Source organism: Trichosurus vulpecula, chromosome 2, assembly GCF_011100635.1.
Source record: "Trichosurus vulpecula isolate mTriVul1 chromosome 2, mTriVul1.pri, whole genome shotgun sequence".
NCBI lineage: Eukaryota > Metazoa > Chordata > Mammalia > Diprotodontia > Phalangeridae > Trichosurus > Trichosurus vulpecula.
Window position 1 is genome coordinate 35673632 of NC_050574.1, and position 27428 is coordinate 35701059.

General features: G+C 56.3%; 1 protein-coding gene across 5 annotated transcripts; it reads right to left on the reverse strand.

The window, feature by feature from the left end:
- Positions 1 to 1404: 1404 nt before the first annotated feature.
- PAK4 (p21 (RAC1) activated kinase 4) lies at positions 1405 to 27403 on the reverse strand. 5 transcript variants are annotated; one of them, XM_036747835.1, is made up of 10 exons: positions 14997 to 15175; positions 12408 to 12557; positions 7501 to 7743; positions 5456 to 5986; positions 4721 to 5158; positions 4179 to 4312; positions 3855 to 3981; positions 3208 to 3333; positions 2752 to 2886; positions 1405 to 2562 (listed from the first exon to the last, which is right to left on the reverse strand). In XM_036747835.1, the coding sequence occupies exons 3-10, from the start codon at positions 7702 to 7704 to the stop codon at positions 2407 to 2409; spliced, it is 1851 nt and encodes a 616-aa protein (XP_036603730.1). In that variant the 5' UTR covers positions 7705 to 7743; positions 12408 to 12557; positions 14997 to 15175; the 3' UTR covers positions 1405 to 2406. The 5 variants fall into 5 exon arrangements, with proteins under 5 accessions (XP_036603730.1, XP_036603732.1, XP_036603729.1 ...); XM_036747837.1 differs by lacking the exons at positions 12408 to 12557; positions 14997 to 15175 and adding an exon at positions 27383 to 27403; XM_036747834.1 differs by lacking the exons at positions 12408 to 12557; positions 14997 to 15175 and adding an exon at positions 27019 to 27172.
- Between the last annotated feature and the right edge of the window lie 25 nt (positions 27404 to 27428).

Below are 27428 nucleotides of genomic sequence, written 5' to 3' on the forward strand. Positions count from 1 at the left end.
CAGCCCCTCTAAATCGTGCCCCCCAACAACACCGTGAAGCCAGGGCACCCACGCTCTAATTACAACCTGCAGGGGGCGCCAGAGCCGAGAGAGAAACATTCACAGTGACAGGGCAGCAGGGGAAGACCCAGTGACCCAAAAGGCAGTAATAACCAGGAAAGAGCCTGGGCCTGGGAATGTGGAAGTGGGCTGCTCTTTTCTGGAGCTGATTTTAATCACTGCTTGTGTGAATCACTCCCCTCCAGTCAAGCAATCCTTGTAATGATGGAAGAATCATTTATCGATTAATCGATCATCAACAGCAAATGCCTTGAAGGAGATGGACTCAAGATCTGGGGCTCCAGAGCCGTTGGGAACAGCCCCGGACCTCTGTGTGGACAGGGCGTTGGTGACAAGTTTGACCTCTGACCCTGCCTGATGGGACCCCCCCTCAGTCTCAGTTCAGGACCGTAGGGTCTATTGTGATGGTCACTCTTAGGACCATCCCTTCTAGCTGAGGGGGTGACACCCCATAGGGGCCACCACAGCTGCCCTGGATACAGGGGGAACATGGCTTGTCCTCTCTGGTGTGATCTTCTACTGCCAGTCCCATTTTGCCGGGCAGCATCTGTTAGATAATTACAGAAGTCCAGGAGGGAACTTTTCTGAAAAATGCGTAACTTACAAAAAAAAACCTAAAGATTTGTTCATCTAGGCCAGTGTTCATTTCACGGAGGGAGAAACTGAGTCTCAGAAAAGCCTTGGCCTAAGACCCCCACCCCCAACCCATGGGGGAAGAGCGACATGGCCCAGTGGGAAAGATGTGAGTCTGCGTCCATCCTGGCTTTGCCGCCAGCTAGGGGATCCAGCAAGCCACTCGACTTTTAAAGAGGGTGGACAGGTCTAGTGTTGGATTCCTCAAAGACATGGAAGAAAGGGTTTTTGTGCCTTTCAGCACTACCAGGGACACATGAGCTGGAAAGCGAACCCCTGCTCCCACTCTGGTCATTGGTCAGCCTGGACACTCACGGAGCCCAAGGACGTATAAAGTAGGGCCCCAATGTACTGCAGGTTTCAGACAGGAAGGATGGGACTGAAGAACCAGGCACATATTTGCCAAACTCCTCCATCCTGGGGCAAGCTCACATCACTTGCACTCCCTAGAGGGTTCATTTAGATGGCTCAGATCCCATCTGAGACCTCCTGGGAACCATCTGGAGGCCCTGGATCCAGGACTGCTGAAGCTGGCCATCGCCCCCCTCCGGCCCCCCACCCCATCTTCATCTCAGGGTGATCTCATGTGGCTACACTGGGTGGGGGGGGGGGGAGGCACAAAGGAGAGACAAGACAGCAACTTGTTCCCATCAACCCCTCCCCTTGGCCCACAGCCCGATTCCAGACACCCACACTCAGCTACAACTTTTCTCAGAAATGAAGGAAAATATTTTACTTGTAAAACTAACTGGGGGTCCAGGCCTGCAGCATGGCTTCCCAAATCCTGGGCCCCGGCTCCTGGAGGACCCCCCTTATGGGGCCCAGGGCCGTGGGTTGTTATGAAATGACAATATAAATAGCTCTTTTTTTTAAAAAGAGGGTCCCATAGGAGCACAGTAGTATTCTCAGCAGAGGCCAGAAGAGAGAGGCTCCCCGAACCTGCCAGTCATCAGACATCAGCAGAGGGAGAGGCAGGCAGACATTCCCCATCGGCCTTCCAACTGGCTTGGAGGTGGGAAAAGGAAACAGCTTTCCACGCATTGAGTATGTCAACATAGGTTCACACCAGTCAGCCAGACATGCACACACACAAAAGCCCCAGAGACACAGGCAAGTCCAAGCATCCGTTGCAAACATGTACAGACACACAACGCGGTGACCCAAAAAACACACGCTCTGACAGAGACAGCCCACGCACGGAAGACAGTGCCAGAGCTAAGGGCTGCGTGGTTCTTCTGTCCACACATGGCCCACCCCAAACAGACTGCTCCTGAAGGATGAGCTCCCAGGAGCTTCAGCAACTCTCTGCCTGGGCCAGGGGAATACTCTCCTGGCCTGCAGATTTCCAGTGTCAAGCCAACCGGCCCCTGAATGGAGGCAGGGGGGGGATGGGGTCTCCACTCCCAAAGGAGAGCCTTGAAGCCCTTGCTCCCAAGTCATTACTTAAAAACATCAAAAAATCAAAACTGAAACTCAGTAGTTGAGTTCCCCAGAAGGGTCTGAAGGGGCCATGGAAAGACCAGGCCAAGTCCATCCAGTTAGGGGTCCACCTGTCAGGAGGCATCTAGCAATTGTGAGAGGGGAAGCCAGGGGGTGGGGTCACCCCTCGATCTTCTCCCCTGCTTTCGGTGTGGAGAAGTCTGTCTCCCAGGCTGGGGGCACCTCCCTCTGAGGCGATTCTTTGGTTAGGGGAAGGGCCGGGGGAGTCCAGTCTCATCTCATGCGATTCTGACGCATGAGGGGGACGATGCTGGCCGGTGGGCCCGCCTTGCCCAGGAAGGGGTGCTTCAACAGTTCACTGGCCGTGGCTCTCTGCGCCGGGTCCCGCACCAGCAGGCGATCCAGGAAGCCCTTCAGGGAGGGGGAAACCTGTACGATCGGGGGAGACAGTGGGCAGGGCCTGAGGCCACAGGGCTCTGCTTTCTGTGCCTCCTAAGGGCTGCACCCACCTCCCCCCCTCCTCAGTGTCTGTCTCCATTCCCAGGGAGATTGCCATTTGAAACTGTGGCCCAAAGGCATCTCTTTCCTGGGGGAGGAATGTCAGCCCAGGGCACTCACCTTGTGCAGGTTTTTCAGCTTGGGGGGAAGGTTGTCCCGGATCATCTTCATAGCTTTCAACGGCGGCTCGTTGAAATACGGGGGCTCCCCATCTACCATCTCAATGACCATCACTCCAAGGGACCATATGTCCACCTGGGGAAGAGGGAAAACAGATGCTTTGGCTGAGGGGCAGGGTGCCGGGCCTTGGTGGGGAGGAGGTAGACACAGACTGGCCTGTTCTTTTCTCCTCCCCTCCTGCCCAACCCCAAGCCCATTCCACACAGGGCCCTCCTCCCACATCCTGGGGCATCTTCAGCCTCCTGCTGTCTAGGCCTAAGTCATCCCCTGGTGTGGAAGGATCTAGGAGGGCTCTGTGCCTAAGAACCACAGTGGCTGGACATATGAGGACTCCCAGGCAGGCTAGCATGGCTAGGGGCGGGGATGAAGAGTCATGTGGGCTGCTCTGGTCCTCACCTCAGGCCCATAGGGTAGGCGGGAGATGAGCTCGGGAGCCATCCAGTAGGGAGTGCCCACCAGGGACTTCCTCCTGGGCACCTCCTTGTTCACCTGGGCGCAGAAGCCAAAGTCAGAGAGCTTCACCTAGGGGGTGGAACGGGACCAAGGAGGAGAGTCAGAGGAAGCCAGGAGACAGCTCTGGGCAGGAGGGAGCTAGTGAGCCATGGTGCCTGTGGATGTGGCTGAAGGGGAGGATCACAAAGCCCCTGGCATACAATGTAGGGACTGTGTGTGTCCTTGTCACCATTTCACAGATAAGGACACTGAGACTCGGAAGGGGAGTGACTTGTCTGGGGTACTTGGTGCCCAGATTTTCCTGGCTTCAAACCCAATTAAGTATACCACACTGCCTCTAAGGAGCCCACCAGGAACCCACTCCCTTCCTCGGGGTCAGAAGGGAGGACCCAGTGCCCCTGTTCTAGGTTGTAAGTCTAGAGCCCTGGATTTGCAAAAAGGATCCACCGTGGGCTGGTGATCTTTTCAGGAATTCCTCCTCCCCGACCCACTGGGACACTCCAGGGGCCACGACACATACTGATGGCACTGACAAATGGTCTGGCCACTGGGCAGGGGCTTTCTAGCCTCTCAACGTGCCCCTTGCATACCCGCCCATCATGGGTCAGCAGGATTGAGTCGCTTTTGATGTCCCGGTGGATCACGCCCTGGGCATGGAGCACAGACAAAGCTTTCAGGACAGCGAGGCACACAGCGGCAATCTGTTCTTCATTCATCCTGGGGAAACAGCGAGAGAGCTCAGGTTAAGGGCAAGGCCATGCCCGGCCTCAGGAGCCCCTGCTTTGAGCAAGGGTCCCTGTCTTGAGAATCCTCTCAAAGGGAATTGAGAGGGCTAAGGATGAGGAAGGAATTACAGGAAGAATGAAGCAGGGAAAGACTGGGGTGGCTAACATAGCCCTGTTCCCCCACAATACCTGGTGTGGGTGACGATGTCCGTGAGGGCACCCCCTTCCAGGAACTCCATGACCACCCAGAGCTCATCCCCAACCAGGTAGCTGTTGTACATCTCTACCACATTTTCATGCTGGTAATCCCGCATGATGACCACCTAGGAGAGAGAGCAGGAGGGGACCCAAGGGAACCTGGGTCAAGGGGTTTGGAGGAATGGGAGAAATGGGGCCCACCTGCTTCCCAACACTCTTTTGTCTGGTCCAGACCACATCAGGGAGAGCCATGGTCTGCCCTGGAGAGGCCAGCAGGCAGGAAGGCATGTGCATGTCCAGAGAACCTGGGCCTGGGGTGCTGTGTGACAAGAGACTAGGACAGAGGGACCGAGCAGTTAGGTCCAGATAGGCCTGACAAGGTCTAACAAGCCAGGAGGGGCATGGCAAGGTGGGGGAAGCTGAGGCCAGAGCCTGACTGGGGAGGGCCTCCCATGCCACCCCAAGGGGCCCAGATTTGGTCTCCACTGGTGCCTCCACCCAGGGGTCCTCTCTCATCCCTGCTAATTCCCCACCTCATTGAAGAGCAGCTCCCGCCGCTGCTGCTTCCGAAGATCCATCTTCTTCACAGCAACCAGCTTACCGCTGCTTCGGATTGTGGCGATACACACGATGCCCGTGGAGCCCTCGCCAATCTTGATAAAGTTGTCCAGGTAGGACCGGGGGTCACCTGGGTCCACTACAAGCTGCAACGCAGCTCGGAACTGTTCATGGGACACCCTCTGGGGCTCCCTCTGGGGCGAGTAGAATCCACATGGGGGCATGGCCGGCTGGGTTGAAGGAGGGGGGAGCGCACGAGAGGCCAGCTGGGGTTCTGAAGCATGGGGGATCAGGGTCCCCGGGGCAGGGGCAGGCTCTGGGCCCCGGGCAGCACGGGGCAGTGGCTTGGCGGAGGAGTGTGGAGGGAGGCCTCCGGGGGAGGGACCATTAGGGGCAGGATTATGGGGCTCTCCCTGAAACAGAAAAGAGAGAGGTACCAGGTCAGCAGACAGCTCCCCCTAACCCTCCAACCCTGGAGCAGTGGAAGAGAATCCTCTGGGCCCCGACTCCCTGGTTGATGGTGAACAAACAGATGAGAGATGGAGGAGGGGAAGGGAAAGGATGGAGCAGGGAGGCCGGAGGCAACAGCAGCCCCTCTCCTTAGGGGTGGGGAGATTTTGGAAGATGTTGCAGAAGGACTGCGCAGTGTGTGTGGGGGGGCAGGGGAGTGCAAAGGTGGTCGAGGTGGGGAGAGGGGCTGCCTTGGTTACCTGGGGCCCTGTGCCCCTTGGGGGGTGGTCCGAGTCAGCACGCGGGTACGTATTAAACGGCCTGCTGGCCGATGACTTCGCCCCACTTCCTGGACCTGGGGGCCGTGGGGTCCGGACGTCAGGCCCCGACAGGGGTCGTTTGTCCCGGGGTTGCTGGGGGCTCCCTGGGTGGCCTGAAGCTCCCTCCCCTGATGACTTGGGCCTCTTCTCCGTCCCGTCCCGCTTAGCCTCGCTGCCACCACCATGGTCCCTGTGCCCAGTTGCTCGACTCCGACCCTCTGTGGGACCCCTGCCCCCAGACTGTGGGTGTCCCTTCTCCTGGGCCCAGGTATGACCCCCTGTCCCCTCAGCCTCAGTCAGCCCATTCTCTTGGTGAGGTGGAGCATGGTGTGGGGCTGGAGGACCCAGCAGGGGCGGGGGAGGGCTATCCCGCCGAAGGGAGTTGGAGCGGGTCACGGACATGTTCTCAAACTCATCCAACAGCAGCGTGAGGGCCCCATCCTTCGAGCCCTTGCTCCCCCGAACGATGGTCTTGGGGTTCGCCGGCAGGAAGGGGCAGGACGTGGAGGAGGAGGTAGGAGAGGAGCGTGCATCCGGTGTGGGAAGTGACAATGGAACAACACGTGTGTGCACAGAGACAACACAGAAACGGAAAATGAGATGTCACACGGCAATGACATGGCCCTCTGAGAAATGGCTACGCTGGGCAGGGAGAGCAGAGCCCCTGCAGGGGCTGGGGAGGGGGGCGCCTCAGGGGCCTCCCCACGTGTTCTCCAAGTCCCTCCCACTTCCACATGTCTGACCTGTGGGTTCCTTGGATCCCTGGGATTCACTGAGCCCATCACTCTCCCACCCTCTTCATCTGTTTCACCTGAATTTGCCAAAGCCCCCAGTTACGGGGAGCAACTGGCTGAGGATCAGGGCCTGGGTGAGGGTTCCCCCTGCCCCTCGGGAGCAGGCAGACATTAACCCTCTGGTTTCAGCCACATTCTTCCAACACCAGAGAGAAGAGAAAAGGAGTAAAAGCCAGATGATAGGGAGGGAACAACAGGAGGGGGGTGGAGTGAGGAGCAGCCTCAGAGGAGAGGCCTGAGAGGGCAGTGGAAGGTTCAGAGCATGGAGATGAAAGGAGGTTACAGAAGGTCTACACTGAGGGTCTACACCAAGGATACCCACTGGGCTGAGCTAGATAATCCAAGGCATCTAATCCTAATCCTTCCCAAGGCCCCTGAGATATGGGACAGAGGGATACACTTGGCTCCCAGTATGGGCCTGAGGCTGGGGCAGGGCCGGCCCACCGATTCCTTTGTGACTGAACCTGCCTGAACCGGTTGGTCAGGACCAACAGCACCCTGGGAAAGGCTCCCAGGCCTGGGGGGAGGAGGAGAGGAGGGGCAAGGGGTGGCCTACGGGGCGGAGACAGCTCTGACCTCCTGGGCAGAGAGAAACTTCATCTAGGGGACTGCCATTTTCTCACCCTCCACATCCCCCGGGGGCTGATTTTTCAGGGATGGGAGGAAGTCTGAGCTGGGGAAGGTCAAAGGGAGGAGAGCAGCAGAACAGAAGCTGGAAGGCTGGGTCCCAGGAGGGAAGACCTGGGTTCAAAGTCTGCCCCCAACATTACTGGCTGTAGGGTCATTCACCCTTCTCAGTTTGCTCATCTCTAAAATGGGGATGATATCTATCAGCAGTCATCCTCATCTGCTCTTAACAGAGGTCAAAGGTATTTCAAGGCCCCAATCCTGCGAGTGCCCTTTCCTAAACATCAGCCCCTGACCTGCAAACAAGCTGTCCCCAGGAAGGCACACATCAGGCATGAGTCGGGGTGGGGGAGGCTGTGTCAGTTCTAACACCTCGTGAGTACAGTGTTGAGGCAGATCAGGGGCTAGGGCTGGGGGGCACCTCCCTTGTGGTCACCACACTAGAAGCCCGAGCTACATGAAAAGTCAGGGTTGGGTTGAGCCCGACAGGGACGTAGGAGGGCCATGGGGTATGCGGGAGCCAAGCAGGTGAGGAGTCGGGATGCTCTGGGCTGGGGTGCCTACCTTAGGGGCTCCATGCTGGATGGCGGTGATGCAGGCAGGGTCGATGAGGGGCTTGGGCCGCCTGGCTGACTCCTCAATGAGCCCCTGCCATTGCCGAGGGAGCCCGGTGAACTTCTGCTCCTGTTGGTCAAAGCCCGTGTGCACGCGGTGTTCGAAGTTGGAGGGGGCCGAGATCTCCAGCCTCTTCTTCTTCTTCCCAAACATGGTGTGTGGGCTGTTGTCTCCGCGTCCCAGCTACCAGGCCTGTGGGCAAGGGAGGAAGAGTCGTTGCTGTGCCCAGAGTGCCCCATTCCTCCAGGAAAGGTTGAACAGGATGGCCCCCTCCTCACGAGATTGAGGCCAACCCTCCCTTTTCAAAGCCCCTGTCTCTTATGGGGACATCACAGTGGTCTTAGGCCAGAGGCAGGGCTGGCCTAGCTCCATTTTACAGATGGTCTGGAGGTTCCTGGCTGGGCCATCATTAAGCTGGGGCTCTCCCACCACCCTACACTGTGAGACCCCTACACAGGTGTCAAGAGTTACAGAGTAGAAAGCAGAAGGAACACCTGGGCTGGGCGCTACAGAGGATATCCAGAAAAGGATCCACCAGAGGTGCCAAGGCCAAGCCTGGGGGGACAGGCAGCCTGAGCACCTTCCCCCTCCACACACCTCCTTTTAAAGGCAGGTGGGGCTGTATCTTCACCAGCCTCTTAGCACCCATGTGTCTACCTGGGATGCAGTCCACACATGTTGGTGCATGTGTGCACATATGTGTGTGCCTGTGGACGTCCACATGTCTGCGTTGCTACCAGGCCCCAGGCAAAGCAGCAGCCCTCTCCTGTGCCCCAGCCCAGGCCTCTCTCAGTCCCTCCCACTGATCCCTGACTCCTGCCAAATCAGAACAGAACCCTCCCGCCAGGCAGTGCCCAATGTGGCCCCCAGCAGCAGCACCATCCTGGGGAACCGGTTTGGCTGTGGGTGGGGCATGCCAGGCCTAGGTGAGGGAAGGGAGGACTAAGTGCCAGCCTGTCCTGACTGGTCAGTGAGCCAACGGTGTCGGTGGGCAGGGATGGGGCCTCCTTGGTTGCTGGGGGCACAGCCCCTAGGAGAGGGCCACACAGAGACTTTCTTCCCTCCCCTTCTGTTCTGGGGCCCTGAAGGCCCTGTGCCTATTGTCAGCCCCCTCACTCCCCAGTAAAGGGGTTTCAAAGCATTTTGCCATGACTGTCACTGTAGCTGAGCCCATGTCCCTAGGGGATGAGAATGAGGGCCAAGCAAGCAGAGGAAGGTAAAAAGAAAACCAGTTTGTCCTGGAGAAGGCAGATCTAGAGGAGAACTTCCCAGAGGAACAGTAGGCCCGAAGAAAGGGCTTAATGGGGGCCTCTGCTGGGTGGGGACGTCCTGTGGCTAGCCTCAGCATACTCTTGGGGTCTGGCTGAGCACTCCCTGCTCAGGGCGGCAGTGAAAGGTCCAAATAAACACAGTGCCACGTGGGGGCCCAGTCTGCCAACTTATCTACCTCCTGCCAGGCAGTTCCGCTCCCCTTTCTTCCCTTCCCCTCCTCAGCCCCATCAGAGAGAGCACAAGCCCCCTCACTGTCACTGGGGAGCCACACCTCCGGATATTTGTTCTAGTTCCCCCCTCCCTGTCGGCAGCTGGACAGACATGGGACACACAGAGGAACTGAGTGGGTGGAGTATATTTACAGAAGCCTCAAGCCTCTTCCCCAGAGACCAAGACTATTCCCAGCCCAACCCCACAGCACTGTCCTCAGACACCCACCTAAATGTACCTCACCTGAGCCTCCAGGCTCCTCCTGGTCCCTCCAATCCCAAGAGCCCTACCTGGGGATCCCAGAAATGACCCCACCCCACATGGCTCAACATAGAGCTAGCTCCCTATCATTCCCCAAGTGCCCCCTGGGGGCCTCCAGGCTCCCACCTGCTGGCTCCTGAGCGCTCTAAGATCCCCATCTGGACCCCATATCCCCTGGACTACAAGGCCCTTTCAGCAGCCCAAGGCCACTTCATAGGAAGATCAAGAAGTCCCTCATGTCAAGAGATCAATGCCCACCTGTGATGGGATTCTGGGATAGCTGCTGCTATGGCTTGCCTGAGTCCAGGAATGTCAGCTCCCAGCGAGCTTTATCTAGGTTTCCCTTCCCATACCAGACACGGGTCTCCAGGGGCCCCTCCCCCACCTAGGCCTTATCAGCAACATGGGCCAGGCCCCTAACACAAACAAGAGGGAGGAAGAGCCCTATAAAAGCAGGAGCCTGAAAGTACAGGGCGGAAGGGCAGGAGCAGTGCAAGGAGGAGGCTGGTTTTCCATTCCACCTAGAAGGGTTGGAGGCTCTAGAGCAGGGGTGGAGAATGTATGGCCTCCAAGTCTGGATTCAGCCAAAGCGCCACACTTGAGGACCTAAGAGGGCCACATGTGGCTTCAAGGTGGCAGGTTCCGCAGCCCCACCCTCCAGGGGGCAGGCTCCCCTGGGGAACGAAAGTGCTCCCAGGACACAGGCAGCCCTGGACAAGAAGTCCCAGGACACTTCCTGAGAGGAAAACTGTCCAAGGCTCTCTATGCCCAGGGGCAGGGGGACGGCTGGATGGGCAAAGGTCACTCTACTCTCCTGCAGCCTCCTGGCCTTTCAGGGCCCAGCTGGAGTCTCTCTCTACCTCCAAGGCCCACTATGGCCCTTCCCCCAGCCCCCAATCTCGTCCCAAGGTGGCCCTGGGTTAGGAGCTGGGGTGCTCCCAATTAGGGGCTTGGGGGCACAGGCCAAGTCTCTTCAGGATGCCCGGCACTAGGCCTTTCACATCCAGTAGGTGCTTAGGAAAGACTTGTTGACTGACTGCCCAGATGAAGGTGAATCTGAGCGTGCCCAAGGCATAGCAGGCCTCCAAAAGTTTGTCTCCATATCCCAGCTGGAAGGCCATCTAGTCCAAGCCATCTTGGAAAAAGAAACCTCTCTGCACTACACAAAACAGAGAACCCTCAGCCACTGCCTAGGACCTCCCAAGGAAGCTCCACTCAGAAGCAAGCCTGTCTGCCTGTCAGACCTGAATCTGTCTCTCTGCACACCAGATGAATGAGTCTCAGCCCTTCAAACCCCTCAAGAGAGTTCTCATGCCCCCTTAAGTCTGCTCTGCCCAGGCTAAGGATCCTTAGTTCCTTCCAGTGACCTTTACACAGTGTGAATTTAAGGGACTTCCCTGAACACCATGGTGCATGTTCTCCAGACTCTCCCAGTCCTCCTCTGGGACCCAGCGGCCCCTCAGCACGCCTGGGCACCACTGAGCTTCCGGTGACAATAGAGGCCTCCACCGGTTGGGACTTCATATTCAGCTATTTCAAATCAACTTCCATTTTACATTTTTGAGGTTGGTTTTTTAAAGCCCAAGTGTGAACATTAATACTCATCCCTATTCAATCTCTCTTGTTCCATTCGGCCCAAAGAACATCTGAGGCCATCTTGAGAGTTTTCAGTCTTAAATGCTATCCATGGAGGCTTTCTGTGATCTGTGAATTTCACAGGCATGCCCCCTATGCATTAACGACATTACTGACAAAAACACCTAAAAAGCCCAGGGCTCTGGCCAGATCCTTGTAGACCAACTGAAACCATGAGTGACCCTCTGGGAGTCCAGCCATTTAACTGTGTTCCGTCTGGTCCCCATTATCTCCAGTGTCCACAAGCATGTCAGTGGCCTGACAACCACCACAGGAGGCTGCACCTGTGGGGCCCCTGGATCTCCCAATCCAGTAACCCAGGCAAAGGAGAAGACAGGTAACCAGGGCATGACTTGTCCTGGACAAAGCCGTATCATGTTGGTCCTTTATGGTCACTGCCTTAATAAGAAGTTTTAGAATTTGGTCGGTAACAGAAGGCAAGATCATTGGCCTCTAGTCTGCAGATTCTACTTTCTTCTCATCGTGGAAACTTGGAGATGTCTGGCAGGGGCCCAGCAGCAGCCTGTGTCTGCCAGATCTTTCAGGACCCTGGGATGGAGTTCTGCTGGGCTAGGGGCCCAGCCACAACAGCTCAGTAAGCTCTTGATGTCAGATTAATATCCGCCATTTTTGTTTTAATCCAAAGATCATCCCCACCCAACAGAAGCCTTGCCTCACCAACTCTCCGTCCAGTCCACCAGCGGCTTCAACCTCCCGCCACCCTCTTCCACCTGCCCCTCTTTGCTGCTCTCAGCTTTCTCACACTGAGCTCAGCATTCGGGCCACCTCCCACCCCTCTGACCCTCTGCTCTGGGCTCACCTCATCACCTGCTCCTGCTTCCAACTTGTGTCAGTGACTTTGCAAAAGCTAAGTTGGTTGGGGAGTTTCCTGGGCAGTGACATCCATCTCAGAGACCTCAAGCAATAAGCTGTCCTGGGACAGACTAACCCACTGCCTACTCTGCCTCATCAATTCATAGAAAAACAAAGAACAATGTTTTTAATGGCTGTCACCAGGCCAACTTACACAGAACACACAGAGACTGAACTGAGGAGATGCACTATGTGTAGAAAGAGGAGGAGGTGCTTGTCACCCCACTGTGTGTCTGCTATGGAGGCTGATTCTAGGATGCTTTCCGTGACCCTCCACTTTGGGCTCCTAGCCTTCTATATTTCAGTCACAATAAGGAATTATTTTATCTACATGTTCAATAGAATACCAAACAGCAGAGACTGATAGCAGGATAGTGGACTGTCCCAGGGCCATTTCTATCTGAATCCCATCAAAAAGCTGGCAACATGTTCCTAATGATACCTCGTGTTTCTAGAAAACCCAAACTCACAAGTGCATTTCTGCACAATCCTGTGAGGCCAGGAGGCCCAGGACCATTAAGTGCCAGGGAGAGCAAGGATTCTAATCCAGCTTTTTGGACCCCAGACTAAGTGTGGCCTCTCCAAAGGAACCACGGACTCCTCACCAGGTGGGGCAATGGTCAGCAGCAAGCACTGAGACTTGAAGGGCAGGCTGTGGTCATCAGGAAGATGCAAACAAAAGCTCCCCGTTCTTCCCCTCCGCTAGGTCTAGGTTGGTGAGAGCTTATCCTGTGGGATGTCCGCCTTTGGTAGACCTGGAAGCACGGGGACATCAGGGTCAGGTCCGCTATGGCCTGCTGCTTGTTTTTGTATAGCCTACAAGCTAAAAATGGTTTTTAACACTTTGTTTAAAAGTATAAAAGCTATCCTTAGCTTGCAGGCCATACAAGAACACGTGATAGGCTATAGTTTGGTCTAGATGCCCCTTCACAAACTGCTCCCAATTCTGGTGTGAGGACAAGAAATGATCATAGAATCCAACTATCCTTGGGCTGGAAGGAACCTTGGTGATCGGACGGCCCAACCTAGAGCCCAAAGAAATCCCCACTATCGTGTCTGTGGACAAGTGGCCCTGTAGCCTCTGCCTGCCCAACATCAGAAAGGTCTTCAGGGCCATTGCTTCCCAAGCCCAAGTCTGCCTCCATTGTAATTTCCATCTTGTGGCTCCTACTTCTGTATTCTGGGATGAAACAAAACAAATCTAGGCCTTGTTCCACCAAGACCTGAAAACAGTACTGCCCCCTGCCATTCTGCCTTAGGCTCCAACTACTCCTCCTCAGCCTTGGGCTCAAGGCCCCATGGCATTGCAGGGATCCCCCCTTGAGAGGGGCACTCACCAGGACAGCAATGCCTTATATGAAGCTGTGGCACCTGCAACACAACACAATACTCAGATGTGATTAGACCAGGGCAGAGAACAGGAGGACAATTACCCCCAAGAAACTGGGCATCTCTTAAGGCTGCCTGAGGTAAGTGGCCAACATACATGAACAAATACATGCTCTTAGGGGCCACATACTATACTAACACCCGGGAGAAGAGCCTGGGATGTGCTGCTGCCCTCTCCTCTGCAGAGGTGGGAGGAGAGGGGGTGGGACACAACATACACTACCAAGTTCAGCTGATGTGTTTGATCTGTTTTCCCTCTCCCTGGGATCACCTGGTCATCCATTCACTGGGATAAAAATGCTACAGGGTCTAGGGTTGTCCCACATCCCAGCTTGTGAGCTTAGATGAGCCCCCTCCAGGGCATGGAAGCCAAGCTATAACTGGACAGAAAGCCCTCCAGGACTGGCATTCCTGGAGCGCTCCCACCAGGGCATGGAGGTGAAGTATGCTTCTTTGTAACTTCCCCAGGCTCCTGTCTGCCCTCCAGGGCCAAGCAGGCCAAGGACAATCTCTTACCACGTGATAATGCTTCAAATACTTGAATACAGTGAAAATGGCCCTCCTGAGTCTTCCCTTCTCAGAGTTAAACATCCAACCCTCCTGTGGTCCTCCTAACAGTGAGGAGGGGCTGGATCAGATGACCCCCTCAGAGTCTATTTTAGCTCTCATAGGCTATTACTGAACCTCCTCCTTTAAGGGAAGCCCTGGGGGCAGAGGAAGGGAGCAGACTCTTTGGAGGGGCTGAAGTGAGCCCAGACCCAGACCTATCTGAGGTTTTCTTTGCTCTGGCCTCCTAGCCCAGTTATCACAGGTAGTGACCCTTTCCTGAGCCCATTACTATAAATAATAATCTGATAATAAAGGACAGGTGAGGAAAGAAGAGGAGAGGAAAGTTGCTGGAACACCCTCTTTTCCTCTCCCTCTGCCCTTCCCCAAATGGTCACATAACACAAAGGGCTTCTCTCCTCTATCCCACAGGTACACAAGAAGTCAGGCCCAGTTACAAATGGCCCCAAAGACACTGGAGCCCTCAGTAGGCCACTGTCTGGGGCTAGGACCACATCACCCAGCTCCCCTCAACCTTCTTCCGGTGACTGCCTGCCCTATCCCAGTCCCCTCCATACCCATACCCACCTACACACCACTTTCCAAACTCTGGCACAAGTGGAAGCCTGGAGTCATGTGAAAGCGGACAGCCAGCCTGGAGGACTCCCATCAGCCTGGGGCCAGACCTACTTTTCCTGCCCAATAACAGCCTCCAAGCATGATCCAAGGCAAACACACGGAGCAGGGGGACTGTTGGGGGGGCCCTTGGGTGGCAGGAAGGAAGGCCTGGAACTCCATCCAGGAGCAGCTGGGGGCAGATGCAGAGAGGGTGCTGAGCCGTCATTCCCCAGTGGGGGCCGGCACAAAGGAGACTTTTCTCAGAGCCTCAGCAGGAGGCCAAGGCTCTGATTCCCACAACAAGTTTGTAAGGAGAGAGATCAGATAAACTTCATTCACTCTAGTGAAAGATGAGGAAAAGTAAAAAGAAGGTCCCCCCCTCCCCCTCCCCAATCAATGGGCCCTTCTCCTCACTACCTACTTCCCTCCTCCCTCAAGGAACAAAGGGAAACAAAACTAGCACCTTCACACAAAGGACAATAAGAGCCAGACCCCAAGCTGGCAGCACCCACAAGGCACCTGTGTGTGTGTGTATGTAAGCCCCACAGCACTGAAAGGTCCTGCCCTCCTCCCCACCCTCTCCCACAAGCGCAGGCACCATCTCTGCCCCTCAGATCCCACCCCTCTCCCTCTGGGCTCACCTCCACCTCCCCTTCCTCCAGCTTTCTCGTTTCCAGTCCAGACAAGGTTGGACCTGAGGGAGAGTTCAGAGAGAAGCAATTCCGGGCAAGGTGGGCTCACGGGCCAGAGGGAGCCAGCCCCACTCTCCTGGCATGTTAGCATCTGAGCCCTGCTCTGGCTGGCTGACCCTGCTCCAAGCGGCCCAGCTACCGCTCACTCCCCCAGTTTCCCTCCTGAGGGCCTGCCCCCTTGGCAGGGATTCAACCTCAGCTGCCATGGAGAGGCGGGGGCTGGGGAGGGGCCCAAGCAATCCACCGCCTGAGTCAGATTCCCTGCTGTTTGTTGCTGCCCAAAAGGGCAGCAGGTCCTGGCTGGGGCAAAGAGAGGGAAGGTGACCCCTAGCCCATTCCTCCTTATTGCTGGGACGGGGAAGAGAGCCAGAGAGACAGAGCAGCCCTGTGCTGACAGAGACAGAGAGAGAAAGACAGAGACAGGGAGAATGTTTATGTGTGAGGGGGGCTGGGGCAGAGGGAATGTCCAGACAGTTAGAAAGGTACAGAACCACAGGGCCAGGCAGGAAGGGAGGTCCGGCTGGATGGCCAATGAGATGGCCCTGCTTCAAACAAACTGACCAGTGAGATAAAGGCTGAAGGACAAATGGCCTGTGGGGAAGGTGAGACAAGGGCCTGGCCTGAAGCAAAGAGAGGGTTGCCATGTTTGCCTCCAGGGAACCTGGGGGGCAGGGAGCCCACAGGCCCCCATTTCATACCTCTACCGTATCATAGCCAGCCTAAAGCTGGATCCCAGGAGGGTTGATGACTCTGCCACCACCTGGTGCTTAGAGATCCCAAGATGAAAGGGATGGAGGGATGGGCTCTACCCCCGCATGGTCATTAAAGCTGTCTTCTTCCAGCCTGACTCACCCAGCAGCAGACCTCATGGATACTGAGGCATTCCCGCCCCAGATCCTTCCCAGGGAGAAGGCCATACTTCAGTGTGGCCCTGGAGAAGGTCATGGGGAATGTGGAAGGCCTCTGCCTCCCCACCCCCCATGCTGACATGGAAGGCTTCAGGCCTTATGAATGAGGATGCAGGTCACTAATGTCCTCAGCCTCACCCTTGACCTTCATGGTCCCGTGCGTCATCTCCACCCCCCCCCCCACCCCCCCCCGCAGGGGGCGGAATGAGGACTAGGGGCTTGGAGGCCAGCTCAGAGTCTGTGGCAGATGGGATGTCAAAGGCCTCAGACCCATGGGGGGTGGGGGTGGGGAGCACCAGGGGAAAGGAACGCTTCCCAAATCTCCCCCAGCTAGAAAAAAAGCTGGTTTAGGGGCAGAAGTCCAGTCAGGCAGTATTTCTTAAATGCTTACTCTGTCAGGCACTATGTTAAAGACTGCACTTAGAAAGAAAGGCAAAAACTCCTTCCCTCAAGAAGCATCTGTGCTAAGGAGCAGCTAGGTAGCACACTGGCTAGTGCTGGGCTTAGAGGCAAGAAGACCCAAGTTCAAATCTGGCCTCAGACACTTAGCAGCAGGGTGACCCTAGGCAAGTCACTTCACCCTGTTTGCCTCAATTTCCCCATCTGTCAAATTAGATAGAGAAGGAAATGGCAAACCACCCCAGGATCTTTGCCAAGAACACCCTAAATAGGGTCATGGTGAGTCAGACACAACTGAAGAACAACAAATGTAGGAGAGAGCAGTAAATCCTTAGGTAATACAACTGACTTGGAGTGTGAAAGGGAGGTGACCTTGAAGAACGAGGTGCCAGCAGCTGGGAGGGAGCTAAGAGTCAAAGGTAGAGGCCTGAAGGGAGAGGGGTGACAGTAGCAAGAAGCATGGAGAATCTGGACTGCGGGGTGAGGGGACAGGAGGCAAGTGTAAGAAGACCAGAAGGGCAGGGAGGGCGCAGAGATAGGAGCCCCTCAGGCAACTGGAGCACAGGTGACACAGTCAGACAAGGACTGGAAAAATCACCTTGGCAACAGGGTGGAGGGGCCAGAGTGGGGAGACCAGTGAGACTGCTAGTGCTGAGACCACTCCAGAAGTGACAAGCTGGTGGCTAAGGGAGAGGAGGGGACAAATCAGAGGCATTGTAAAGGCAGAGATGACAGCGGTCAGCAGTGGATGGTACGTCGGGTGAGAGCGCGGAGTCAAGGACAATCCATGAGTGTGGTTTTGAGGGACCCAGAGGGTGGCAGTGTCTCAACAGTGAGAGGGAAAAAAGTGGGAAAAGGGGTGTGAAGGGGGGATGGGGGATGGGAGGAGACAATGAATTCTGTTCTGGACCTCCAGTGTCAGATATCTCAAAGGCAGTGAGGGATTCAGTAACGGAGATGGGGTGAGGCTGCTGGGACTTTGCAAAGCTCTGCCTTACACTCCAAAGTCAAGACACCACCCTCCTGACTGCATTGGTACTCCTTGAGAACAAAGGATGTACAACAGTGGGGAGAGGGAGAAGAGAGGAGGAGTCAGGGCAGAGCCTTATGGATACCCACAGGCAATGGGCTGAATGAGGATCCAGCAAAGGAGACTGGGAAGGAGCAGCCAGTCAGAAACATAGGAGAATGGGGGTGGGGGGGGGAGAGGAGAAAGAGAGAGAGAGAGAATGTCCTGAAAACCTAGGCAGAAGAAAGTCTCAAGGAGGAGAGGGTGATCCGGTGTTCAAGGCCTCAGAGAGGTCAAGACCACTGGATTGGGCAGTTACATGATCAATGGTGACTTTGGGGGGGCAGTTTCAGTTGAATGGCGAAGTAAAACGGGTTTAGAAGAGAGAGGGGAGGACAAACTTTTTCGAGGAGCAGAGCCACGAGATTAGAGATAACGGAAGAGAGTGGCTAGGGTGGACAGATCACATATGAGGTTTCCTAACGGGGAGAGTGAGGCATGTTTGCAGGCCTCGGGGAGGGACAGCCTGGATGTGACAAGGAACAGAGGGTGGCGATGAATGTAGAGGCAGTCTGTTTGAGAAGACAAGCAAGTGTGGGCTCCTGGCCTTTCCCATCAGAGCCCTGCCTCGATCTCTTCAGCAGAAAGAGCATGGGGAGGCCTCACAGGACTGGAGGAGAGATGAGAAGGTGTAGAACCTACTGTGGAAAGTGGGAAGCCCACCAGTGAGGGAGAGAGAGCGCTTGCCTTTCTGCATTGAGGGCTTGCCTGGATAAGTCAGGGAACTTCTCTCTAGAGCGGACCCCAAATATCTCTGGCTCTGGTCAGCAGCATGGGATGAGGCTCCAGGAAGGATGACGGTGGGAAGCCGACTGGAGGCTGACAAGGTGTGCATGGCACTGGGATCAGGGGCCAAGACATTTGAGAGCAGAGAACAGGGGAAAATAGAACAGTGGTCCAGAGTGGCCAGTGCCAGGGTGACGGCCTGGGACAGAACTGAAGTGGCAGAGAGAACTGAGCTCACAGGGAATTTGAAGACCAAGGTGGTGGCTGTGGAGCACAGCAAAGTGTAGAAGAGCAGAATATTCTGGTCTGATCAAGGGGTTCCTGAGTTTGTGAACAGAGAGTTGAAGGGCAGCTATCATCACAGAGTAAGCCCATCTCTGAGTGGAGCTGAGGTGGAAGGAAGGAAGAAAGGGGGCATGGAAAGTGAGAAGTTTGAGAGACTAGGAAGGAGGATCAAAATGCATGTGCAAGTCCCTACTCCATAGTCAGGAGCTGGGAAGGAGAGGCACTGCAGGCCAGGCACAGAGAATGCTCACAGGCAAGGAGCCTCCTGATCAACATGACGAGCAGCTGTGGGGGAGTATCGGGGAGAGGGTGTCTGACCCTTCTGCTCCCAGGGCCCCAAAAGCCAAGTCAAGGTTTCTGCATGGGATGAATTCCAAAGCTCCCTCGTCACTTGGCCTGAAGATTCCTTCTAGCCCAGGGAACCAGGGAAACCCTCCTAGGTTGGAGATCAGGGATCATCCTGCCTAGTCTCCTGTCATCAAACAAGACAGCTGGGGTGGTGGGGAGTGAAGGCACCTGTTCCTGAACCTAATTAACCACAGAGATCAAACTGGCACCAACCAGGGGCTCTGCCTGTCGGGATGAACAGCCACCTTCGGCCCCGAGCTGTTCAGCAGGTGAGAGAAGGCCGGGGCTGGGTGGTCACCTGCCTCCCCCTAGCCCCAGAGCATGTGGTCTGCAATGACCAGCATGTACACACACTGCTTTTTTGAGGAAATGAATCCCAAACTGGCAAATTGCTTTCCCACCTAGCTTCTGGCAAAAAGAAGGGCTGTCAGGCTCCTTAATGTTGGAGTGACCAGAAGAAGGGCTGAGAAACAGAGCAGTCAGGGGTTTAGGGTCTGGCCCCTTCCCTCCGAATACTTAATATGGAGAGTTGACAGTGCCTACCACACAGGTTGGGGCCTCAGCAATATGGGAATTAGATTATTTAGCACCTCCTAAGAGATTTTATTAACAGCCTCAGAGAGCTTCTTAGGTCTGGACAGGCCTAAGGCCCACTAGCCCATTCCATTCCCTTCCTCTACAAGGAGCCAGGCTGCCCAGGTGCCCTGCATATTCCCCCGGGCCTTCCTGCAGCCTGCAGAATCAGCCAAGACCAGCCTGGCTACAGCTTCGCGGGCAGGAAGCCACTGCACATGAAGCTCCTCAGAGGACCTCAGTGCCAAGATGGCATTGCCCTTTGTGACCTGGGTAACTGGGGACAAGCTGCTCACCCTCTCTGGGAGAAGCTGGACAAGATGACCTTGTCCAAGGCTGGTGATTCCACTATCCTCTTGGTGAACTTTCTCCACCTGTATCTTTTTTTTTTTTTTTGCTTTTTTGGCAGGGCAATTGGGGTTAAGTGACTTGCCTAAGGTCACACAGCTAGTATATGTGTCAAGTGTCTGAGGCCGCATTTGAACTCAGGTCCTCCTGACTCCAGGGCCGGTGCTCTACTCACTGCGCCACCTAGCTGCCCCCCCCCCCCATCTTAATTGCCAGGCAAACTGACCTAGTAAAGATTCCCTGGACAAGACATTCCAACTCCCAGCCCTCCCAGCCACAGCTCATCTCAAAGGCTCCCACAGGGCCTAGACTGTAATCTCTGGTCCCTGGGGGGAGGAAGGGAAGAAAGAAGGCAACAAACATTTATTAAGTGCCTGTGGTATACCAGGCCCGGTGCTAAGTACTTTACACACAGGGCCTTATTGATCTGCATAAGGACCCTGAGAGGGAAGTGTTCTGAAGATCCTTATTTTACATATGAAGAAGTTTCAGTCGTGAAGTGACTAGGCCAGGGTGACACAGCATCAGAGGTGGCATCCCAAATCAGGCTTCCAGACTCCAGCCCCTCCCCCAGTGAATCCCCAGGGAATCCTTTTGCATGTTTGTTCTTATCTGGGTTCAGGTGGTTTTCTCCCCAGAGAATTGAACTTGTTTAATTGGGGGGTTGTGGGGAGAGGAAAGGGAAAGGGAGAGAAAAGAAGAGGAGACAGAGAAGAGAAGGTGAGTGAGAGAAAGGGGGGGAGGAGGTGGGAAAGGTGGGGGCAGAGATAGAAAAGCAGAAAAGCAGAGAAGCAAGAGGAGAGGGCCGGCATGGGCTCATTCTGCCAGCACAGTCACACATGTCAGGATGTGTCCCAGAGGGACAAGCAAGGGGAGGATCCAGAACACGGACTCTGGCCTAGTCCCAGGTATAAATCAGGCCTGTGGCCCTGCAGGAGCCATATAAATTCCAGGGTGTTGTTTCCTCCTCTCTAAGGCAGCACCAACAAGTCAATCCAATGTGCACAAGAAGCCCCTATGGTACACACCAGGCACTGTGCCTTTAAGCCCTGGGGACTCACAAGGACAAAAATGAAACAGTCCCTGCTCTGAGGAGGCTCCCATTCTATGGAGGTTGGAGTGGTAACCACCAAATGAATATTAAATTAATCTGAATTATAGAGTCTTTCCCCAGGGGAGGGCACCAGCAAAGGGCTGCAGGGTGTGGCCCCCAGGAGAGAGCTGCCCACCATGCAGGGGCAGCGGCAGGGCTCAGGATGCTGGAGCACTGAGGGAGTGAAGGGGAGGAGTCTGCCAGAGGCCAGAGGAGGCCCAGAAGAGGAGCATGGTCATTGGAGGAGGGGCTGGAGATTGTGGGCCCTGCGCATACAGAGAAGGGGTGGCTGGGGGTGGGGCGGGGTGAGTGACAGTGAAGAAGGCCAGGAACCTGGGGAATGGAAGGACAGGAAGGCAGGGGCCGTGTCTGGAGGGACCCTGGGGGAGCCAGAGGACAGAAGAGGCTGGCTGTAGAGCTCTGGGAGGCACCTGTAAATCCTACCAGGGATAATGACAGCTAACTACAGAGTACTTTCATGTCTTACAAAGTACTTTACATATATCACCTTGTATGAGCCTCACAAGTCTGGGAGGTAGAGATGATAATTATCCGTTTTACAGGTGAGGAGACTGAGGCTGGGAGAAGGAGGTGACTGGCCCGCCCAGGGCTCAGGGCGACCTTTTCTAGATCTGAGAGAGGTTCACGGCCATCCTCCCAAATCTCTCACTCTATCCTAGGCTGCCAGAGTGGAGAGCAAGGTCAGCCAAGCTTACAGCGGGGAGGGAAACCAAAGCCTGTTCCTGGGGAAGATGGGAGGTTAAGAGAACCACGGGGAAAAGGCAGCGATTACAAGGTGGTGGTGTCAGGCCAGGGGAGTGGTCCAAAGGCTCCTGACATTCTGTGGGGCTCAATAGGAGCTGGGGACTGCCACAGCAGCCTGGGAGGGTAGTACATTTAGCAGAGGAAAGTGATGGACGGCAGTCTCCTCTTGCTTTGGGCCCTGGGGTCAGCGAAGGCATGTGTGGAATGGGTGACACACTGGTACGGGCATCTCAGGCTCCTCCCATGTTAGCCCCTCAGAGCACGGATGGCTCCCCCGTCCTGACTCCTGACTCTCCAGCCCATGGTGCAAACAGACCTCACCCCAGCACCTGGATAGATGATAACACCAGACACATCCCCTAAAAGGGCTGGCTCCTGCTATGTGGAAAGCCCCTGAACCAAGGACATGCCATTTTTGTCAGCAAAGTGACTTTACTCTTGGGTGGGTAATTCCCGTTTGTTGCTAATTAAACTACAAGTTGACTAGCTGAGGAAAACCTTTAATTAGCCCTTGACATAATTCAGGGAAATTATAGCCTCTTCTCCTCTCCCCCCTCAGAGCACGGTGGGGGCAGGGAAGCCCAGAGCTGCTCATTTCCTACTGGCTGCAGAGAATCCATCCCCCACACCTGGCCTTTTTAAGGGGCTCTCAGAGGCTCAGGGCTTAGGGACCAAAGACTGAACGTAAGGGAGAGGACAATGACTTGACCCCAGGGGAAAACCTCAAGGAACCCTCGGGGCAGGGGCAAAGTCCTGAAGCTTCATGGAGACAGGTACTGGGGCTCATTTCACCCTAGTGGACACCTCCAGCTTCGGGGGGGGGGGGGCGGTTCAGGGACATGCCCCAGAGATCGCCACATGTAAAGCAGGGGCCGTACTCAAGGAGCTCCATAGCAGCCTAGCTCAGGAGAGGGCACGCACACTGAGGGGGAAGCCCACAATTCCTCATCACCCCTACTTGGCACAGCAATCTCCCATGACTCCTCACTGCTCCAATCAAGGTCAACGCCCTTCACCACCATGATTTGGTCCTCACTCTCCTCTTCTGACCTTAGTGCTCCGCTTCGCCCCCAACATGCACTTTCCAAGAACGGCCCCAGGACTAGTCTCTGAGCAAGCTTGTTGTGCTCCTGAGCTGTCTCTCCATTCACATGCCCATGACTACCCAGCCCTGCTCCCACCTGACAAGCCTCGGTGGTCTTGAGGGATAGGGACATGACCAGCACCGTGGGCTCTAGACTCAGTCTGGCACACAGCTCCTAGGAGCTGGAGGCTTGGGGCCTATGCTGGCTCAAGTCCAGAGTTATCACTTGGCAACCTCAGCAAAGCCTGGCCAAAATCACAGCTGGCTAACAAGAAAGTGCTCCCAGAAGGAGGTGATCTCAGAGGAGAGCCGCTGAGATCAGCTGCAGGGCAAGGGACTAGCTGGGAGAACCAAGTGGGGGTGGGGAGGGAACGGTGCCCCTGGAGTGAGATGGGGGGTGGGGTGGGGTAGGGTACAAAAGTTGTGTTTCTAGAGCCCTCAGCAGGACCTTAGGTTTCCTCACAATAAACAACTCTGGGAAACACTCAATGTGAACAGAATGATCTCATTTTACAGAAGAAACTGAGGTATGGAGCTTTGCTGGCCCCTTCCAGCTCTTACCCCCACCCCCCACCCCTCACCGAGCACGGCTGGGCTGGGGAAGGGGAGATCAGTGAACATGCTCCGGGCCAGAAGAGCCCAGGTGAGAGCAGGCCTAGCCCACAAGCCTGCTTTAGAAAGCAGGAGTTTCCCATGTAGGGGAAGGGAGAGGAGAGAGGGACCAGGCAGCCAAAGCTACGGTAAGTGTAGGCTGAGAAGGGGGCCAGGCCGGGCCTCCTGACCCAACCTGCAAGGGCCCCAATACCAGGCACCACTCACTGGAAGAGGCCTGAGGCTCCCAGCTACCGGCTCTTTGACATGGGCAAGCTGGGGGGAGGCTGGGTGCACCAGAGTTAACGTACAACTCAAGACAAAGACTGGGCGGCGGGGGACATCCAATGATGAACCCCAGCTGTGCTGAGGGGGCTCCAGGGGGAAGGGGAGGTGGCTGGTGTCCAAATGGGAGGCCTGCTGGGCCCTCCCCGCTCAGACAGACCCAGAGGCCAAGAGCTTCCTCCTCTGGAGATCTGGCTCTCTGACTCCTCTCTGAGACCTTGGAAGGGCAGCTGTGATTCCTCTAATTCAGAAACCAGCTGGGGTGGTCAAAGGACAGGGACAGTCAATGAGTCCAGCCTGGGACTAGCCCTGAATGGGAAGTGGGAAGAGGTCCCATTTCCCCTGACAGCAACATATACAGGAGATGGCTTCCTGCTGGCCAGCTCCATAATGACCACACTAGACCACAGCTGGGGTAATGGGTATACCGGCTGGCCGGGGACACCCCTGAGGGCGGGGGATGGGAAGCAGCAGTGGAAATGGAGTGGGAAATACAGGACAGCCACTCAACTGCTGGAGTCCGAAAGACCAGAATTCAAATCTGACCTCCTGGGCAAATCACCTAACCCCTGCCTGCATAAAACTGGAGAAGGAAATGGCAAACCACTCCAGTATCTTTGCTAAGAAAACCCCATGGACCACAGGGTCACAAAGAATGGACACGACTTAGAACACCACTGGGTGCCTGGGAGGAGAGACTCAATTACTTGAGCAATTAGGGTGTTCTGAGGTGCATACTGGGCGACCCCTCCCCACTCTATCTCCCCCCGGGGACACACCAGCTCCTGGGGGCCAGGCTGGCTGGCTCCAGATCCCGGGCCTCTGGACCAGGGTCAGCCCCACAGCATCCTAAGCCCTAGACCAAGGCTCGGATGGGAACCCAGAGAGATGATCCAGGGAAGGACTTGGTCATGGCCTACTTGGCTGGGAATGTCACCTGCTCATTCTCTAAACCTCCACCTAAAAGTCCTCCCACAGATGTCAACTCCTCCCCCCCCCCCCCCCCTACATACCTTCAAGCACTGTCTGGATAAACGAATTACTGAGGATAACTGGCTGAGGGTCAAGCCTGCCCCCGTACCCTACCCTTCCCTATACTTATTTCATATTGCTGTCTAGTCTTGACTCCACAGTTCTGGGTTCAAATCCTACCTCTTATTACCTACATTAAGTAAGTTCCTTGGCCTCTGAGTGCTGGTATTTTATCTTTAAAATGGAGGGGAGGGGAGGGGGTCCCTGAGGCCAGCCTGTTCTCCGCCCCCATCTAAAATTCTGATTCCTCGTGTAGACTGGAAGCAGCTCCTGAAGCTGGGCCCCTAGGTCCCTCTGTTCCCCCTTGGTGTGGCTGAGGGTATGATCCCCCAGGTCTATTCTCAACCTGGCCACCTGTCCAAGTAGGAGGGGCCCCTGTTTGATCACTGCTGGGCCTGGGCCCCAATCTGAGAGTGATCCAAAGAAGCCAGCTCTTTCAGGCTTGGAGGGGACCCCAGGCCCTCCCCATTCCTACTCTGTGTCCAGTGCAGCCAGAAGTGACTTGACGGTCCAGGTGAACCTGACGTGAGCTCAGACCCCAACATGGTATTAAACAGGGCTGAGTCACAGAGAAGCTTAGGAAAGGGATAAACTGGAGGAAGCCCAAGGGATGGACCCCATAAGGGTGAGGCCTGCTAGATGTCCCCAGGCTTAGCTCTCTCTGCTCCTGTAAGGAAGGCATTTCAGGGGGATCCCTGCAGCCCCCCTCGGCCCTCTATAAGAAACCATCATGCTACCCGTAAGCCTCGCTCTTCGCCCCACCCCCGCCAAGGGGGCAGGTAGGTCTTCCTGCTCCGGGCCTTCCCAGAGGCAGCAGAAGCAGGAGAGGGCCTAGGAATCTCACCAAGCCAAGGACTGTTGCCCTCTCCCCTCAGCTGCTGCTCAGGAGCCAGTCATTTTGGGCCTTTCAATAGAACTGCTCGTCGGCTCTGAAGCCCACGGGATGACGGGAGGAGGTGTCAAGGCATCCAGAGAGCCATGCTGCTCTCTCCAGGAGTCCCCAAGGGGCCCCCCTCAGAGTCAGGGGCCTTCAAATATTGCCCCAATTCTCCCAATAGCTCATTCTCAGGAAGCCCTCCCTCCACCTACACATAACCCCTAGTAGGGCTTAAGGCCTAGGGAGAGACACATCCAAGCCTGGAGGAGGCTGACTCCCTCCCCCACATAACCCACCCAATACCCCTGAGACTAACGTCCCATAGAAGTGCACGCCTGCTGCTCCCGGGATGCGGATTTCTTTACAGTTCCCTGGGAGGCTCTAGCCAGGGTGCATAGAAGATGTGCTCGGGCTCTCCAGTGCCACAGCGCCTTCCCTCTTGGAGCCTGGGTCCCACAGGGCCCGGCCCAGCACATGCCTCTCTTCCTCATGCACTACCAGCTGGCTCTGGCCCGTGACCCATCCAACCCCTCTCCCCAGCCCGGGTCTCTCGGAGACCAACACTTCCTCCTCCGCCAGCAGATACTCCCTTCCTCTGCCCTGCCCCGGCCACACTCAGGCACCCTCCCAGAAAGGCCAAACTCCGCGGTCCAGGCAACACACCCACACCCGGGGGGCCCATAACCACTCCCGGGCCACGCCCACCCATTCAAGTTCCCTGGAATTCCTCTTCCCCTCCCAGAGAGCTGATCTCCCTCCCCTCCAGAAAGGGGTCAGAGAGCCCAGGTGTGAGGGGCCAGACACCCAGCCCACTTACACCCGCTGGGGAGTCCCCACCCCAACCTTCACTGAACTCTGCCCGAGCCCCACCCCCCGGCTCCCACCTCCTCTGATCGAGTCAAAGCAGACTGATCACGCACCTCCAGCAAGGTGCCTAGCACAGGCCGCTCCCTGCCCTCCGGGACCCGGGCACAAGGAAACCCCCTCTACGGACACAGATCGCGCCTGGGGCACACGGCCACCACGGGCCGGATCGGGGCAATACACCCCCGGCCCCTGCCTCTCCAGAGGGGCATCCGTGCGCACGGCAGCACACACGTGCACGATGCACGGCACACGCAACGAACACACGTGTGCGTGCAGACACCCACATGCGTGTGCGGGCGCACACAGGTCACATGAGCAGATCAAGTAGGGCAACATTCGCGGGCAAGGGGTGTGTCTCGGACACCCCTCCCACTCCCACTCCCACTATGGAAGATTTAAGACCCCGCGCCGTGGTCAAGAAGGGGGGGTGAGTCGGAGTCCCCTCCCTGTTCTCTGACCCCTCACCCCTGACGCCTCGAACCCTGGCTGTTCTTGGATTCCCATGATCACCGCACCAGGTTATGGACCCGAGCCCCTCAAAGGTTCTGTCCATAGACTACCCGACCTCTCAGGTTCTGACCTTTGACCTCCATGAGGTTCCCCCTCTCCCCTCCACCTCCTCGGCCCCGCCCCCCTCCAACCAGGTGCCGACCTTTGCCTCCCCCCCCACCGCGGCACGCCCCCACGTCTGCCGCCCGTCCCCGCCCCCCGGTTCTCCAACCTTGCTCCCCGGCTAGGTCGCCGATTCTCCCGGGGCTCAGTCCCCTCCTCGCGACACCTCAGCTCGCCCAGGCCAGAGCCGCCACCGCGGCCGCCGCCGCCGCCATGTTGAATCCCGCACCAACATCCGGGGCTTTTCCCCCTGCCGCCCACCCGTGCCCATGGCAACCGCGACTGTTCCGGGAGTGGGGGCGTGCCGGTCCTGAAGGCACGCCCACCCAAGGGGCCTCGATTGGTCTCGAGCCCCCACCGCCACATAAACCGCCCAATAGGCGAGCGCCAGAGGGAGATGCCGATCAGGGATTGGTCAATTTAGGGGATTAATGGCCGTGGGGGCCTCCTCCCCCTCCTCCTCCTCCGCCTACCTGAGGGCTTCCCAGACACGCTTAGTTGCGTGGAGCCGCTCCCGAC